Consider the following 14,128-nt stretch of genomic DNA (forward strand, 5'->3'; position numbering starts at 1 on the left):
ACATGGTCTGATAGCTGGAGCTTTGCCTGCCGGTTCTACCATTCCCTGATTGGCTGTCAGCCAAGACCTTGAAGAATAATAAAGAGCATGTGTAGTGACATCCACGTCTCATGTGGCCTCATGCTTTAAACATCAACATTTGGCACAAGCAATACAAGTTATTGCTTGTAATTTCAATTATAGCAGTATGGTGATGAGGGGACGGTCTTCCTGGAAACTATTATAGACCTGTTCTAACACCCATGAAACACATTATATCAGAGTGTGGGTGAGACTTAATTATTTTTGGACTGCGTGTTTAAATAGAAAAAGGCTGAGCACTCAGTGGGACGGGAAATTACTGGACAACCATTTGTGTGGAAAAGGAAAGACAAGGAAGTTAAACAGTGTGCTGTGAAAACAAGGTCTCAAGTTGTAATATTTCCTTCTTTATTGATCTAGAAAGTACAAAAAGAAAAGGTGTAAATTTTGTTTGCTGAACTTCTTAAAGGGACAGCCATGTTTGACGATGTGAGTCACAAAGAAGGTTAATCCATAATGTACATGAACATCCTATCTTAAAAATAAATAAATAATCGAGAGAAAACATATACAGCATTACAAAATACAGAATTCAAGTATCAGAAGCAATAATTAGGAATAACTGTCCCTAGAGTTAAGAGTAAAATAGTACATTGCACCTACATCGTGTTAACGGTTCCACAAAAAAGATCTTGGCCAAATCCCTGGCTCTGCAAAGTGCATCTCAACATCAACCGAATTCTGATTTTCTCCTCCAACACCACAGAGTTAGTGTTAAGGATGAAGCTTGCCTCTGTATAGATTTCTATGTCATGCACACAAAAAAATAAAAATAATAAAATAAAAAAAAAACAGGTACAAATACTTTGGAATTCAATCTGTAAACATTTGATTTAGATGCAAATAAAATGAAATGTTATTGTATGTAAATGTGCTTAATTGTCAACTATGAAGTCTCAAGCTGAAATGATTAGATAACATGCTGTATATATGAGCACACAAAATAGATTTATTGGCCCTAAAGCCAAAAAGACTAGAGGCACTCTGGGGAATTTACTGTACATCAAAGCTTTTCTTCCATCAAATCACCATGCAGAAATTACTTCCCAATAAACATGTACAGTACAAAAATAAATATCTTCTGTCATTTTGAGCACAAACATCGCCATTACACGCACCCAACACCCATGATTTTTCGCCTTTAAGAAGCATCCACATCACTATTATGCCTTCATTAACAGACATACAAACAGTATAATCTCTCAGTGCATGGGACAAATCTCGAACGGACATTTATAACAGCTACAGGAACCGTGTGCCAAATAGCCAGCAGCAGTATATAGGGATGTATTTACAACCCTCACAGATAACACAATGAAACCACATACAAGAGTGAAAGTCACTCCTTTCATTCGTTATTTAGCATGTGTATGAGGCCCAACCCAAGGTGCAGTGTACCTTGTGCATGAGTCAACACACACACACACACACACACAGGCGCGCGCGCACTCTCTCTCTGTCGCTCTCTCTCTTTGGGGTGTCATGACTGCACAGGTGTGAAGTGTCTTCACCTCACACCCAGGAGCTGTGTGTTAATGAGAGGCATCCTGTAAGAAAAGGTCACCATTAATCTGGGAGAGGCAGTGGAGGTTTCGAATTGCAGTGGTGGTGTGAATGTGGCTGTTCTGGATCAGCAGCCCCTTAAATTCTCTCTCTCTCCAGTTCTAGCACATACGAACACACGTGTGCACACAGTCCCAAAAGAGGACTCAAAATACATCCCCCAAAAATTCAATAATCTAGGTTGAGGGATAAACAAAAATAAAATGTGGGAAGTCAAAAAGGCAAAGTTGAAGGTTCTGGGACTCTTCTGAATGAGAACTTGGGAGGCAGTGCTGTGGCGGCCATGAGACGTCACACGTAAACTTCTCTAGCAGAGGCGCGGGAGGTCACGGCTCTCAGTCACGCACCTTTTCAGGTTCTGCAAGAAGAGGACACAGAGTTTCACTGCAATTAGTCATCTGTTAATTGTCAACTGGACAAAGATGTTTGTTAATGCAAGGGTCTCCCCAGGTAATACACACAGGGAGAGAGTGAGCTTTCCCCAATACACCACATTCAAATGAAAAACAATTCTATTAATTGAAAAATTCTATTAATAGAATAATTAATTGAAATAATTACATATTTTGTTGTACAAGTTTAGATTTAATAAAATTCCTTTTTTGACTGTGTTGATGTTCTCTGAAATAACTCCTCTCATCATTTCTTAAAGTTGTGGGTAATTCAAATGACAAACTCATCAATTAAATGGATAAAGTTCTGGAATTAGGAATTTTGAACAAGCATGCAATGCCGATGTGCCAGTGGTTGCTAACACCATATGATTACTGTTCGTGCTTGATCTGTTCCAGTACGGCAGTATACCAATTTGTATCGCTGGTGTAATATGACCCAATGAAGTCTCCAAGCACTTTTCCTTAGACTTGTGCTATTTTAACAAGTCAAACTTGCCCTGGCATGATATTTAGATTCTGTGGAGGTTTCAAATAGTCCAATTGTGAGACTCTCTCTCCGCCCTTCACTTTAATCCAACAACTATTCTCCCAGAGGTCATGTGAGGTAGCAATGGTGAAACTTTGTGTGAAGCCAAAACCTTCCCCCGTGCCTGAATGCTCTCCATTCATGAAGAGATCGCATCTCAAATGCCCCATTTCACTGACATGCCAGTAGTTGCCATCCCTGAGCCTCCTTACATTTGTTCCTTCAAAACCTTGGTCTGAAACACCAACACCAAAAGCATTTTCAAAAGCCACCCTGAAATTCCCTCAGAAACAGCACGGGCACAAGTTCCAGGGAGTGGAACACGATCTGGCTTTAGGTACGTGAAGCAGAGTCATAGATGCAAGACAGACCAGACAAGTGTTAAGAGACAAAAGACAAAAAGTGGTGAAGAAAAGGCTGTCAAGAGGTACACTTGTGTCAACTAGCTACCAAACAGCAGCCGAGAGTCAAACCTACATACGCCGCAGGGTTACAGAATGAGGCATTACATACCATTGACTAGGCAGCGGGGAGGCTAGGCATTCTTTGCTACGTAATGCAGTAAAGCGTGGGAAGGCTTGGGTGACATTCTAATTGGCAGCGAGATTTTCTTTCCTGGATGGTCTCAGCGTTCTTGTTACGGAAGAATGACCGCTGATCATCCATCAGTGATCATTTAAATTAGCCATGCGAGCTGGTCCATCAGTTATAAATAAAGGAAGGTGCAGACTGAGGACACAGATACTTGCAGACAAGCTCCGCTGAGCCAGTGCTGTAGTATGAAGATGGTTGGAGAAAACAGGAGGAGGAGGTAGAAGAGAAAGGAGAAGCTACAAACGTGACTGATCGCCGAGAGAGGTAGCGTATACGAATTGCGATGATGTTAGGCAGCAAGATGGCAGCAGTGGAGGACTGATGAACACACACACACACACCTGTGTGGACAGTGTCAGGGAGTTGTTCGTGGCGGCACAGAAGGTGAGCGGGGCCGGTGGAAGCTCCGGGTTGACGTGATCATCCAGAGCATCAACGCGAGGCTTCTTAACAGGCTCGTGACTGGTCAGAGGAGTCACACTGTTCCTCCTGATTAAGGTGACCGGACCTCTCTTCACCTCCTAGAGAAGACCAGGGGGCATGAATGAGTAAATATGGCCTTCAGTCCAACTTTGGGGACTGGGGGGTGCAAGTACTGTTTTTACCTCAGGTCTGTCCCTGTGTGTGTTTACGGCTTCCACATTCAAGGAGATGGACTCTACTTTGCAGCCTAAAACAAGCAAAATGTCTCCAGGTTAGGGCATCGTTGCTGTAGGTCAGGGTGTAGTTAATAATGGTGCTAATGTCAAGCTTCTTACCATAGGCCACTGGGGTCAGCTTCAGTATGGTGTGGAGTGGACATTTAAGGTAGGGCATCTCGTCTGCAGCAAGAAGGTCAGGGGTTAGGCAGATTATGCGACCAATCATAAGACGTAGCTTGAAAGCAGCTGCTAATAAGGGGCGACACTGTAGGCAGGACTCACCAGCACTCTTGTCCAGGAAATAGGCAAGAAGGCATCGCATGACAGCTTGGTGGCAGACTACTAGAACATTCTCCTGCCTCTCTAGCTCCATTATCAACGGCTCCACCCGCTGCACCAGGTCCTGGTATGACTGGACGGACAAAAGTGAGAAGTTGAAATGGGAAAATGAACTCCAGGTTCCTCACACGGAGAACCATTTTGTGTGCTGTCACGGCTGCAGATTATTTCTGAATCTGTGACACTTACCTCTCCGCTGGGGTAGCGGTAGTAATACTTGTCCTGATCTCTAAGTGCAAACTCTTCGGGGAATCGCTTGCGCACTTCTTCATACGTCATCTCCTCACACACACCCTGTGGACACACACACGGGCTCATTAGAGACTCGTCCAATATGGGCCAGACGGCTGCAGGAGGAAAGGAGAATGACGGGAAACACAGCCGCCCCTAGCCGACGTACCGCGTCAATCTCGTTCAGGGCCTTCCACTGCTCGTAGGGCACGTCGAGGGCTTCGGCGGTCTGGATGCTTCGCCGTAGCTGACTCGTCCACACCTTCAGGTCCTTCAGGTTCTGTTCCTCCACGAATTTGGCCAGAGCGGAAGAGAACTGCGAGAAAGAGAGAGTCAGTCAGCCAATAGGAACCTTATGCAAAACCTTATGCATCAGCAAGGCCACCCGACACCACTGGCTGTACCTTTTTGCCACGGACGGAGAGTCCCGAGTCGCCACCCAGTCGCCCCTGCAGGTTGTGAAGGCTCTCGCCATGGCGACACAGGTAGATGGAGCGTGGTTGCACGTGGATGTTCATCAAGTAGTAGACGATGCGGCTCTGGATGTGGTCCTGAACGCAGTTCACCAAGAACCTGCGGCCCACGTCGATCACCTTGATGAAGGACAATTTCCTGAGGAGACAAAAAGCACCAAAGTCAAGTCACGCAGCCATGAACACGCCCTTCCATTTAAATGTGTGCAGAAACAAGGTACGAGATGGATTTGTGCGCAATTACCTGTCGTAGTCATCTGGGTCAAGGGGCTGATAACTTTTCCTGTAGCACTCAATCCTCTTCTGAAAATCCTCCATGGCGTCTGTCTTGTTGCAGTCTTGGTAGTCAGGACATGACACTTTCACTTCCTGGTAATAAGAGAAATTTATGCTGAAAATGTTTTCACACCCATGTTTTCACACCCATGTTGACATGCACCATCACCATCACCAAACGATGTGGTGAACATACCATGATGTTGGTGGCAATCACGTTTGGGTCATCACATACAGACTCGATGAAGAAAATCTGTAAGAGGAAGGAGTCTTGGTTAATGGTCTTGGTTGGTTTTCATAGTTGCCTCATCACTATAATCGAATGCCATGACAAACGAACAGACCTTGAAGTCATTCTCAGCACCAAATTCCAGGATCATGTCTCTCCTGGCTCTGGTTGTGTTTGTAGCATCAAAAACCTGCAGACACAGACACGGTTAACCTCTGCCATGTGTGCGTGTGTGCACGTACGTTGTGAGAGAGAGAGTATATACTTACTGCAACTTGACCACCCATCTCAGTGAGGTAAGTCTTGACATCACGAAGAGCTGCTAAGGCACACTGCCTACGAGAAGACAAAGACCAACACATTCAATGTGTGAGCTAATAAATAAAACGGCGAATAAGAATGGTCACCTTCTGCCATTAATTTGATGGGGTAGTCCAGAGAAGGGGTGACTCACTCTCTTATCTTCACGGCTTCTTTGTTGTCCGCTTTGAAGAAATCATAGGAGCTGTAGTGCTTCACTGCTTCTCTGCGGTACTCGCCAACATTGAAGACTGGAAAAATAACAAGTCAACGATGACTCTACATTAATAAACAACGCACAGTGACTGAATGCATTAATTGGCTGCAGAGCGGCAATTTTTAAGGAAAATCTTGGAATTTTATGTTTACCTTTGGTGGGCATGCCAACCCAGTTGAGGTAGCGTGTGAGTTTTCTTGATATGTACGTCTTGCCTCTAGCAGGTAATCCGACCATCACTATGACCGTGGGAGGGTTGGCCAAGTGGGGACCCCCACCTGCTGTAAGGGAGAAGAGAGAGAGGGAGTAGTGAACATGTGTTTGATACTTGATTGGGTAAATAAATGTGTGAATAAAAATTTGAATTAGATACTGCTACACAGCCCATTTCACACTACCTAGAAATGATGCATACTTGTGCTCATGCCATACACGCGTGTACGTAAGCGCATGCGCCTCTATTCTCGTGTGTGTGTGTGTGTGTGTGTGTGTGTGTGTGTGTGTCAGTGAGTGCATGTAAACCCTATAACCTTTCCCCCCTGCCTTCTAATCCCCTCCCTCCCCTCCGCGCCCTTCGATACACAAAACCACGGCCATCCAGAATTAGGTCATTATGACCACACACATACATGGTTGCGAGTGTGTGTTCGTGCGTGCGTGCGTGCGTCACTGACAGGGATAGAGGGATGGAGAGAGAATCTTGCCCCCACCCCTCCCCTCGCTCCAGTGCCCACCAACGTGCCCAGACCAGGCAGTCTGTGGGCAGCTCTCTCCGTTACATTGTGCCATGCCACTACAACCAGTCACCCTTCTGGCCACACCCACAGAGGGTGCACTCAGCATAGAGCTACTCAAACACCTCAGTCTCCAACATGCCAGTCTACTGTGAAACACATTTCGACACATATGGTTTGATGCGTTATGTTAGAACATTATTTTCTATGGCCATCTACTTACTAAACTTGTAAGTCAGGACACACACACACACACACACACACACACACACACACACACACACACACACACACACACACACACACACACACACACACACACACACACACACACACACACACACACCCATTTGATCAAGTCTGTGTATTTCATCGAAATACTCCTTAATTTAGAAAGCATTTAATCGCCTGTATTGAGGTATTTATATTCTTATTTATATGTACATATTTATCAAATCGCTCCCGGAGATCTGAGGCAGTTTTCTGCCCACTGCCGTCCATAAACTCGTTGAACCTTGGCTTGACCTCAGGCGCTCCGGGGAGGGAGGAGGTGTGGAGGGTGGAGACGCCAGTGTCTGCGTGACCATGCGTGCGTCTCCTCTCACCCCCCCCAGGAGGCCAACATGAGAAAGGAAAGACTGACCCAAACGGTCAGGACGAGAACGACTTCGGCGGAACCGCGCTACCAAAAAATACCACTGATTAAAGATTGAGGATATTTGTCCGTCACTCAAAAGACGACTGGACTGCTATTCGACACATTTACTGCGTGTATAATGATTGTATTAATTTAATCGATTTTTCTTCATTTATTTTGTTTTTAGTTTTTTACATACTTTTCGAAACAACCGACTTACTCGTGTGTTAACGCGCATATAAAATATAAAAACCTTGTAACTATTTAGACTAAACACATGTGAAGTTGTTTTTTTTTCTTTATTTGCGAATTACTCTGTGCAACTCATCTTCTGCACCGCGTTTGTGTGCACGAGCCCTCTGCTCGCTGTGGCGTCATGTACCCGGTACACACGGCGCGAGACGGAGCTGATGTCACCGTTACCGGTAACCGCGTCAGTGATGAGTAACCGCTGCTGCCTGCGCGGGTCCCCCGCGCTGCACGAGCGCCCGGGTCCGACCACTCGGCGCAGGCCGCCTCCTCATTCTCCCCCCTCGTTCACGCTCGAGCGCCTTCGTGGGTACAGAACGTTTGCGCGTCACTCAGCAGTTGCTATGGTAACTACCACAATTAATTTTAGACGTCACACGCATTATCAATAAATGATCGATCAATCACATGGCGCCCAATGTGTTCGGGGGTGGGGGGGGGGGTCAGTTTGGTCCATTTTCTCGCCAGTCAGCAGGTAAAATGTAAAGAATCACATTAAATCCGAACTGAAGTAACACAGTTGTTACATTTTATATCCGTAAAGTTCCACACGTTGCTGCGCACCTGCTGGACTCGAACATTACAAACGACGCGAGTCACACGGTCCAGCACACCTGCCTGCTGGAGGTCTTCATAAAGACTTCATAACTAACGGGCCGAGTGTCACGTACAATTACTGAACAGCGGTTCTGTGTGCGGTTCTCCACCAGCAGTACCGCAACATCCCCCCCATAGGAGCCGGTGGCCTTATACGGACACGTATGCGTCGTTTAACACCGTCGTCTATTTTCATCGCTTCAGCTCATTACATCGAGAAGTCCATATTAGAAGCTTAGAAATATTGTAGATAAATGAAACGGATGTACACGCACAACCGGCACAATTCACCAGGAAATTGTTCAGATGTGAAAGGACGAGCTGTACTCACATTTACGGGGGGAGGCTGCTCGCTCATCCTTAGATGCGACCCAGGTCTTTTGGATTTTGTTCTGCGTGAGTTCTCTGGTCATTCCTTGGTGTTGGAGAAGGTTCAGTCAAAAACTTGTTCACAGCTCACAGGCTTCAGGAATTCAAGGCGTCGCCGAGGACACAAAAGCAAACGAGGAGGCAAATCTGGCCCAAACGAAACCGGTTATAGCAACGAAAATCAAAGAGACTCTTTGGAGCGGCTGAACTTCTTCGTTGAGCACTTTCACTCGTGGTGGACCATGCCGGTATTCTTCACCACGCCGCTCTAGATCCGCGTTTTAAGCCGGTAGGGAGGCGAGGCATCGCGACACTACGTGACGGCGCAGACGAGGCGTGTCTGTACGGGAACCCGTGACTTTTGCGCCACACAGTGGTGAAAACGAATCACCAAAACCAAAATGCCAAATTTTGCATTCATCAACTACCTTACACGGTATTTACGTACGCTTTCAATAAATACACTGTGTGTCCAACCGCATTTGTTACGTTCAAACGATGTAAAATCATTCTAATATTAATAAACAGAAAAGCCCACCAAAACTGTAGGATAGGCTCTCAGATTTGCGCCAGCTCACCAAATGGGCAACCTCCACAAATGCCTACGTGCGGGATGTCACTGCACCTCTGGAAAACCACTGCAACGTGCGACCCCCCCACCACCCCCAACCAAAGCATCCAAATAATACACGTTCTTATATCTATTTTTTGCACACACCCGTGTATATTTATATAGTTATTTCACTTTTAGTTGTAGGTATATACTTCATATGCCTCCAAATCTTGTCCAATTATTAACATTTGTTCATTAACCTAAAAAAATGACGGATTAATTTTTGTATTGCCTAGAATCAAAAGATAATAAATGCATCTCTTGTCCACATACTTGAGAAGATTTTACGCTAACGCACTTTACAACTGAGCATTAGAAAGGAACGTGTTATATATTTTTTTATATATCCATATATATATTTTTATATATAAACTTCTGTTTCATTTGTTGTCTTTGTTCAATTTGTTTCTATTGTTTAATTGTTGTGGTTTTGTCACGTGCACCCGTCAAACGTATTCAATTGCTGTCTTGAATACACTTCGCCCTGGAAGTTGCTATTTAAAATTCAAGTGTGTAAAGCGTGTCCTGAGATGCCCCCGCTGATGGCGACTCTCGCATCCGCACGTAGCGCCGCGTGAATGTGCAGGGCGTGTCCGCAGGAGCGCGCGCACCGCACCACCTCCAAGAAGCTCACTTGACAAATGGCGAATTATTTGTTTTTATTGGGGGAAGCGCTAAGCAGCCAGTCTGGATTTAAGGTTTATATCATTGCTGAGTCTGCTTGTCTGTCAGACGGAGAATTGGGATGGGTTCTGGCCTCCTCTTTGTCTTTCTCGACGAATCAGGGCCCTCGCTAAAGGGACCAGTTTCACAGAGTTACCCTTTTGGTGAGCTTTGTCGGAACCAGATTCTGTCAGCGAAATATAATAATAGAAAATTCTTATGTCATGACGAACAGGTTTCATCTCAGGTTGTACAGCATGTAATACCTCAATAACAAAAAGTCGAGTCATTTTCCAACTTGTAATGAATTAAAAGGACTCAACATAAATAAAAAAATTGCCCTGAATACAAGCGAACAATCCTTGCAGGAAAAAAGCAGTATGAAATGTTATGCTGAAAGTAAAACTAAAATCTCTGCAAAAAATGCCATTCATTTTCAATGAGTTTCACTATTTTTCCAGCCTTAAATAATGACAAAACACGTAGCTGCACACGCTTAATTGGAAGTAGGCTATTCGAAAATTCGATCTTGTGTCCTTTTAAGCCCAGTACTGCAATGATGACCCACTTCTCTGAGAGGACTGTGGGGGCTGGGGACAGAAATGGTGTTTTTTTCCTCCTGGGGAAAAGGACAGGAGTGGTTTTCTGAGGGTAAATCACAATTTAAAACAAACCAATAAATAAGGAAATACAACTAATACGAAGAAGTAAACAATATGAATAAATAATTGTGTTTGTACCGTTAAAACGTTATACAAATGTTTGGCTTAATATTCAATGAAACAGAAATAGTAAGTATGTACAGTGATCAAAATTATCATTAATAAAACTTAATCCAAATGCGCAAATTCTATATATTCAAGCTGTTAAATATTTATTTCTACAATGTATTTATGTAATACATACATTTTACAAATGACCACATTTGGGTGTGGGTGTGGTTGGCTGGGAAATCTTTTATAAATACAAATATAAAACAAATATAAAACAAACAAACCTGGTTGTTTAAAATGTTAAAAATACAATACAATACAAATACAAATACAGTAAATTGATGTACAACAGATTGGTGTCTTTAAATTGACCTCACAATGTATGAGAATAAAAACTCAAAAGAATGTGTCAGCGTTTTTCTCCAGTTCTCCCAATGGCTTCTGCGCTGACACAAAGACACTGAGGTTACTCTTCAGTATGTCGACATTACCCTCTGAACAGTCTCTTCATTTACATACATACATACATACAGTCTACAGCACGTCAACCTTACCCATTGAACATTTTACAGTCGGCATGTAAGTTTACGTTCAATTATTCATTTACATACATACACTGAGTGGCAATGTCATTTGCCAAACCTGCTATAGCTGTACTTAATAGACAGTCACACATTTTACAATCAATGATTATTCATCACTCCTGGCAACACTATTGAATTCTAAACTCAGTTTACTGATTAGACAAACATGGTGTTTTTCAGGAGGGACTTGGTTTTGACAGATATGGAGGCTTTAGTTGAATCCAGTAAAAATTGTTTTTTTTTTTGCATAGTTTGGATTGGATTGGATTATTGCATAGTTGGGTGCTTATGTTCCTGCTGTGCGTGTGAGACATGCCAAGTCAAGTTGTGGCAAATTTATTTATATAACACTTTTTACAACAGGTGTTTATAGGCGTTGTCACAAGGCAGTTTTTATGCAGCTTTATGCCAAAGGCGACAGTGGAAGAAAAAAAAAACCAAGAAAAACTCCCTAAGAGCACGAGGAGGAAACTGAAATGAGGAACCCATCCTTTGTTTGACACAGGACACCAGAACAAAACAATCAATGAAGAACAAAATAAGTAATAAAAACAAAATAAACAATAGTAATACAACAGCAAATGAAGTCAATATTTGAATTTAAGGATTGGGGAGTTTTTCTTTTTTACTAAATTAACATTAAGATAAATATTAAGGTGATGACACACGTACTCACACATACTATAATATTCACACACATACACACACCTATGCACATCAATACACACACCTATTGATTTGTTTGTCTTTATTGGTTTGTTTGTCCATCAGTCTGTCCAGCTGTAAGTTATTGATCATATATGTTACATGGACCAACATGCACACATATAAACACAGCTGAGCACAACACTACATAGACACATTCTCCTGGACAGAAATACTCTGTCTGCATTAACATGGTCATTTTGTTTTTTATGTAAATGTATGAGGCCATAATTCTAATCTGAATATTCTCTGTAATGTTTTTCTCATAATTCTTTTATTAAAAGTAATTACATGTCACTATATGATTCTGGGCTCTGAGTTTCATTCTTAGTTGTTATTTTATTCCTGCTTCTCTTGTAAGTAAAAATCTCGGATGCTTTATGTCATCTTCGGTTAGGGAGGGGGGCAGGACCTTTGAGTGGTAATCAGTGCGTTCCTGTTATTAAGAAGACTCTCCTTTCTCATGGTTTGGAGGAATAATAGTTTAGTTTCATTCACCTCTCCTGTTCTACCAGTGTTCACTTTTAAAATGTATGTGTGATCTTTCTACCACTGAACTGATATTTTGTTCTTTAGCAGAGTGACATCAATGAGTGTAGATCACAACGCTAGCTCTTTTTGGCCATTTGATTGAGTTCTGCAGGTATTGAGTGTAGACCACATGGAATTGAGGAAATCTGCAATGAAAGCTAGCTGCTCTTATTGAGGTGAGGTGATTCTTCTGTGTTTAATATGTTGTGAAATGAAATAAGAGAGTGTCTGAGATGGCGTCTGACTGGGTTAGGACAATTATATTTTCTATATCAATACTGTATGTTCAGGATCAGGATGGGTGAGCTCTATTATACACTGAGTGTAACCGATTCTACAGTATAACTACCGTTAAATACTAATCTCAATGGGGTTTGAGGATTATTAAAATAAATGTTGAAATCTCTTGTGATTATTGATATTTTTTAACTAAAAAACTATATTAGAGAGGATTGTATTATGAAATTCCCTGGTGGCCTGCACAATGAATGACAAAGTATTTTAATTTTTAATATATTTTAATATAAAGTATTTTTAAAGGAGTTGATAATCAATTTCTGGTTTATGCCTAATATTTGCCACCCTCATGCCCAGTTAATGGAGGATAGTGTACATATCTGTAGCCAAAGCCTTATATTCTATCAGCTAGTCAATGTTTCTTTTACATAGTACATTTAATCCCTGATTGGTACAGGTTCCATCAATAAGAATTGCTTTAAACATTATACTTCTGATAATTCAGTAGATCTAGCTTATATCAAAGTTGCTAGTAGTTTACTGAGGTTCATCTACTTAAATATTAATTTACTAACTAATACTGTGTGTGTGTGTGTGTGTGTGTGTGTGTGTGTGTGTGTGTGTGTTTGAATGTCTCGTGTTGTTTTAATCCAAATTTGTTATGATGACAATTGTAGCACTTTGAGACTATGATTCTCCGACACACAGGTCACCATCTGCCACTACCACAATGGTACAAGAGCATGTTTGTTCTAAGGTGTATGAATGGACACAAGAAAGTGCAGTATTAAATTTTCCTTACTGAATTACATCACAGAGTAAACGTAAGAACGGTGACGCACAAGACAGCATATGTGCGTGCATACGTACACTCTACTATTGTTCTACGACTGGATCACCACTGTTCTTTTTTGCTAGGTGGACAAAAAGACCTAGAGTGTTAATTCTGAAGTCAGCCTGGGCATCTGTTTACGAACGGACACCACGATGCAAATAGTAGGGCAAACATGTTTACTCAAGACATGGGACAACCTGACTTATACAGATCCTCTTTCAGTGTCTATAAGCAAGGCACTTTGTTGTATGGAGACGAGGCTAGTCTTAAAAACAAATAAACAAACACCTAGTAAAGAATGGGCAGAATGCTGCAGTAATCGGTATTTGTTAGCAGGATTCATATACCTAATGTGTGTTTTAGTTTGTGCTTCGTTCTGGTTATGTTTTAGATTACGTTTGCGTTTCTGTCATTTGTGCTGGGATTGAAACTGTATTTACAGAGAGGTACTGTAAATCAGCATGCTTGGATCACATTATGAGATACGAACACTGAAAGCACACACCATGTAGTTGAAACACACATGCAAGCACATATCCATCTCTACCTCATAAGCATAAATAGCCTTGCAACGCAAAAACACCAGCTGTTTGCAACACGCCTAACCAACAGAGCAGCGCGAGACAGAAGCATGGCCTTCACCCTATTGGACAGAGACATCAATGACACGCCCATTTTCCCATATTACACCCACCTCTTCCAGAAGCCATGTTTTACTAAAGGCCTGCCAGAATCCAGGAGGCTAATTACATAACATGTAACTTAAAACGTTACCAAAGTTTAGCACAGCCACACG

At 42.5% G+C, this 14,128-nt stretch overlaps 1 protein-coding gene across 1 annotated transcript; it reads right to left on the bottom strand.

Annotated features, from left to right (window-relative positions):
- Positions 1-407: 407 nt before the first annotated feature.
- pfkfb3 (6-phosphofructo-2-kinase/fructose-2,6-biphosphatase 3) lies at positions 408-8,735 on the bottom strand. The gene is made up of 15 exons (XM_077004664.1): positions 8,414-8,735; positions 6,018-6,146; positions 5,803-5,899; positions 5,618-5,684; positions 5,464-5,538; positions 5,316-5,372; positions 5,088-5,212; positions 4,775-4,982; positions 4,540-4,686; positions 4,329-4,433; positions 4,083-4,212; positions 3,918-3,980; positions 3,765-3,829; positions 3,501-3,680; positions 408-2,002 (listed from the first exon to the last, which is right to left on the bottom strand). The coding sequence occupies exons 1-15, from the start codon at positions 8,493-8,495 to the stop codon at positions 1,952-1,954; spliced, it is 1,581 nt and encodes a 526-aa protein (XP_076860779.1). The 5' UTR covers positions 8,496-8,735; the 3' UTR covers positions 408-1,951.
- Between the last annotated feature and the right edge of the window lie 5,393 nt (positions 8,736-14,128).

This window comes from Brachyhypopomus gauderio, chromosome 5 (genome assembly GCF_052324685.1).
Source record: "Brachyhypopomus gauderio isolate BG-103 chromosome 5, BGAUD_0.2, whole genome shotgun sequence".
Taxonomy (NCBI): Eukaryota; Metazoa; Chordata; class Actinopteri; order Gymnotiformes; family Hypopomidae; genus Brachyhypopomus; species Brachyhypopomus gauderio.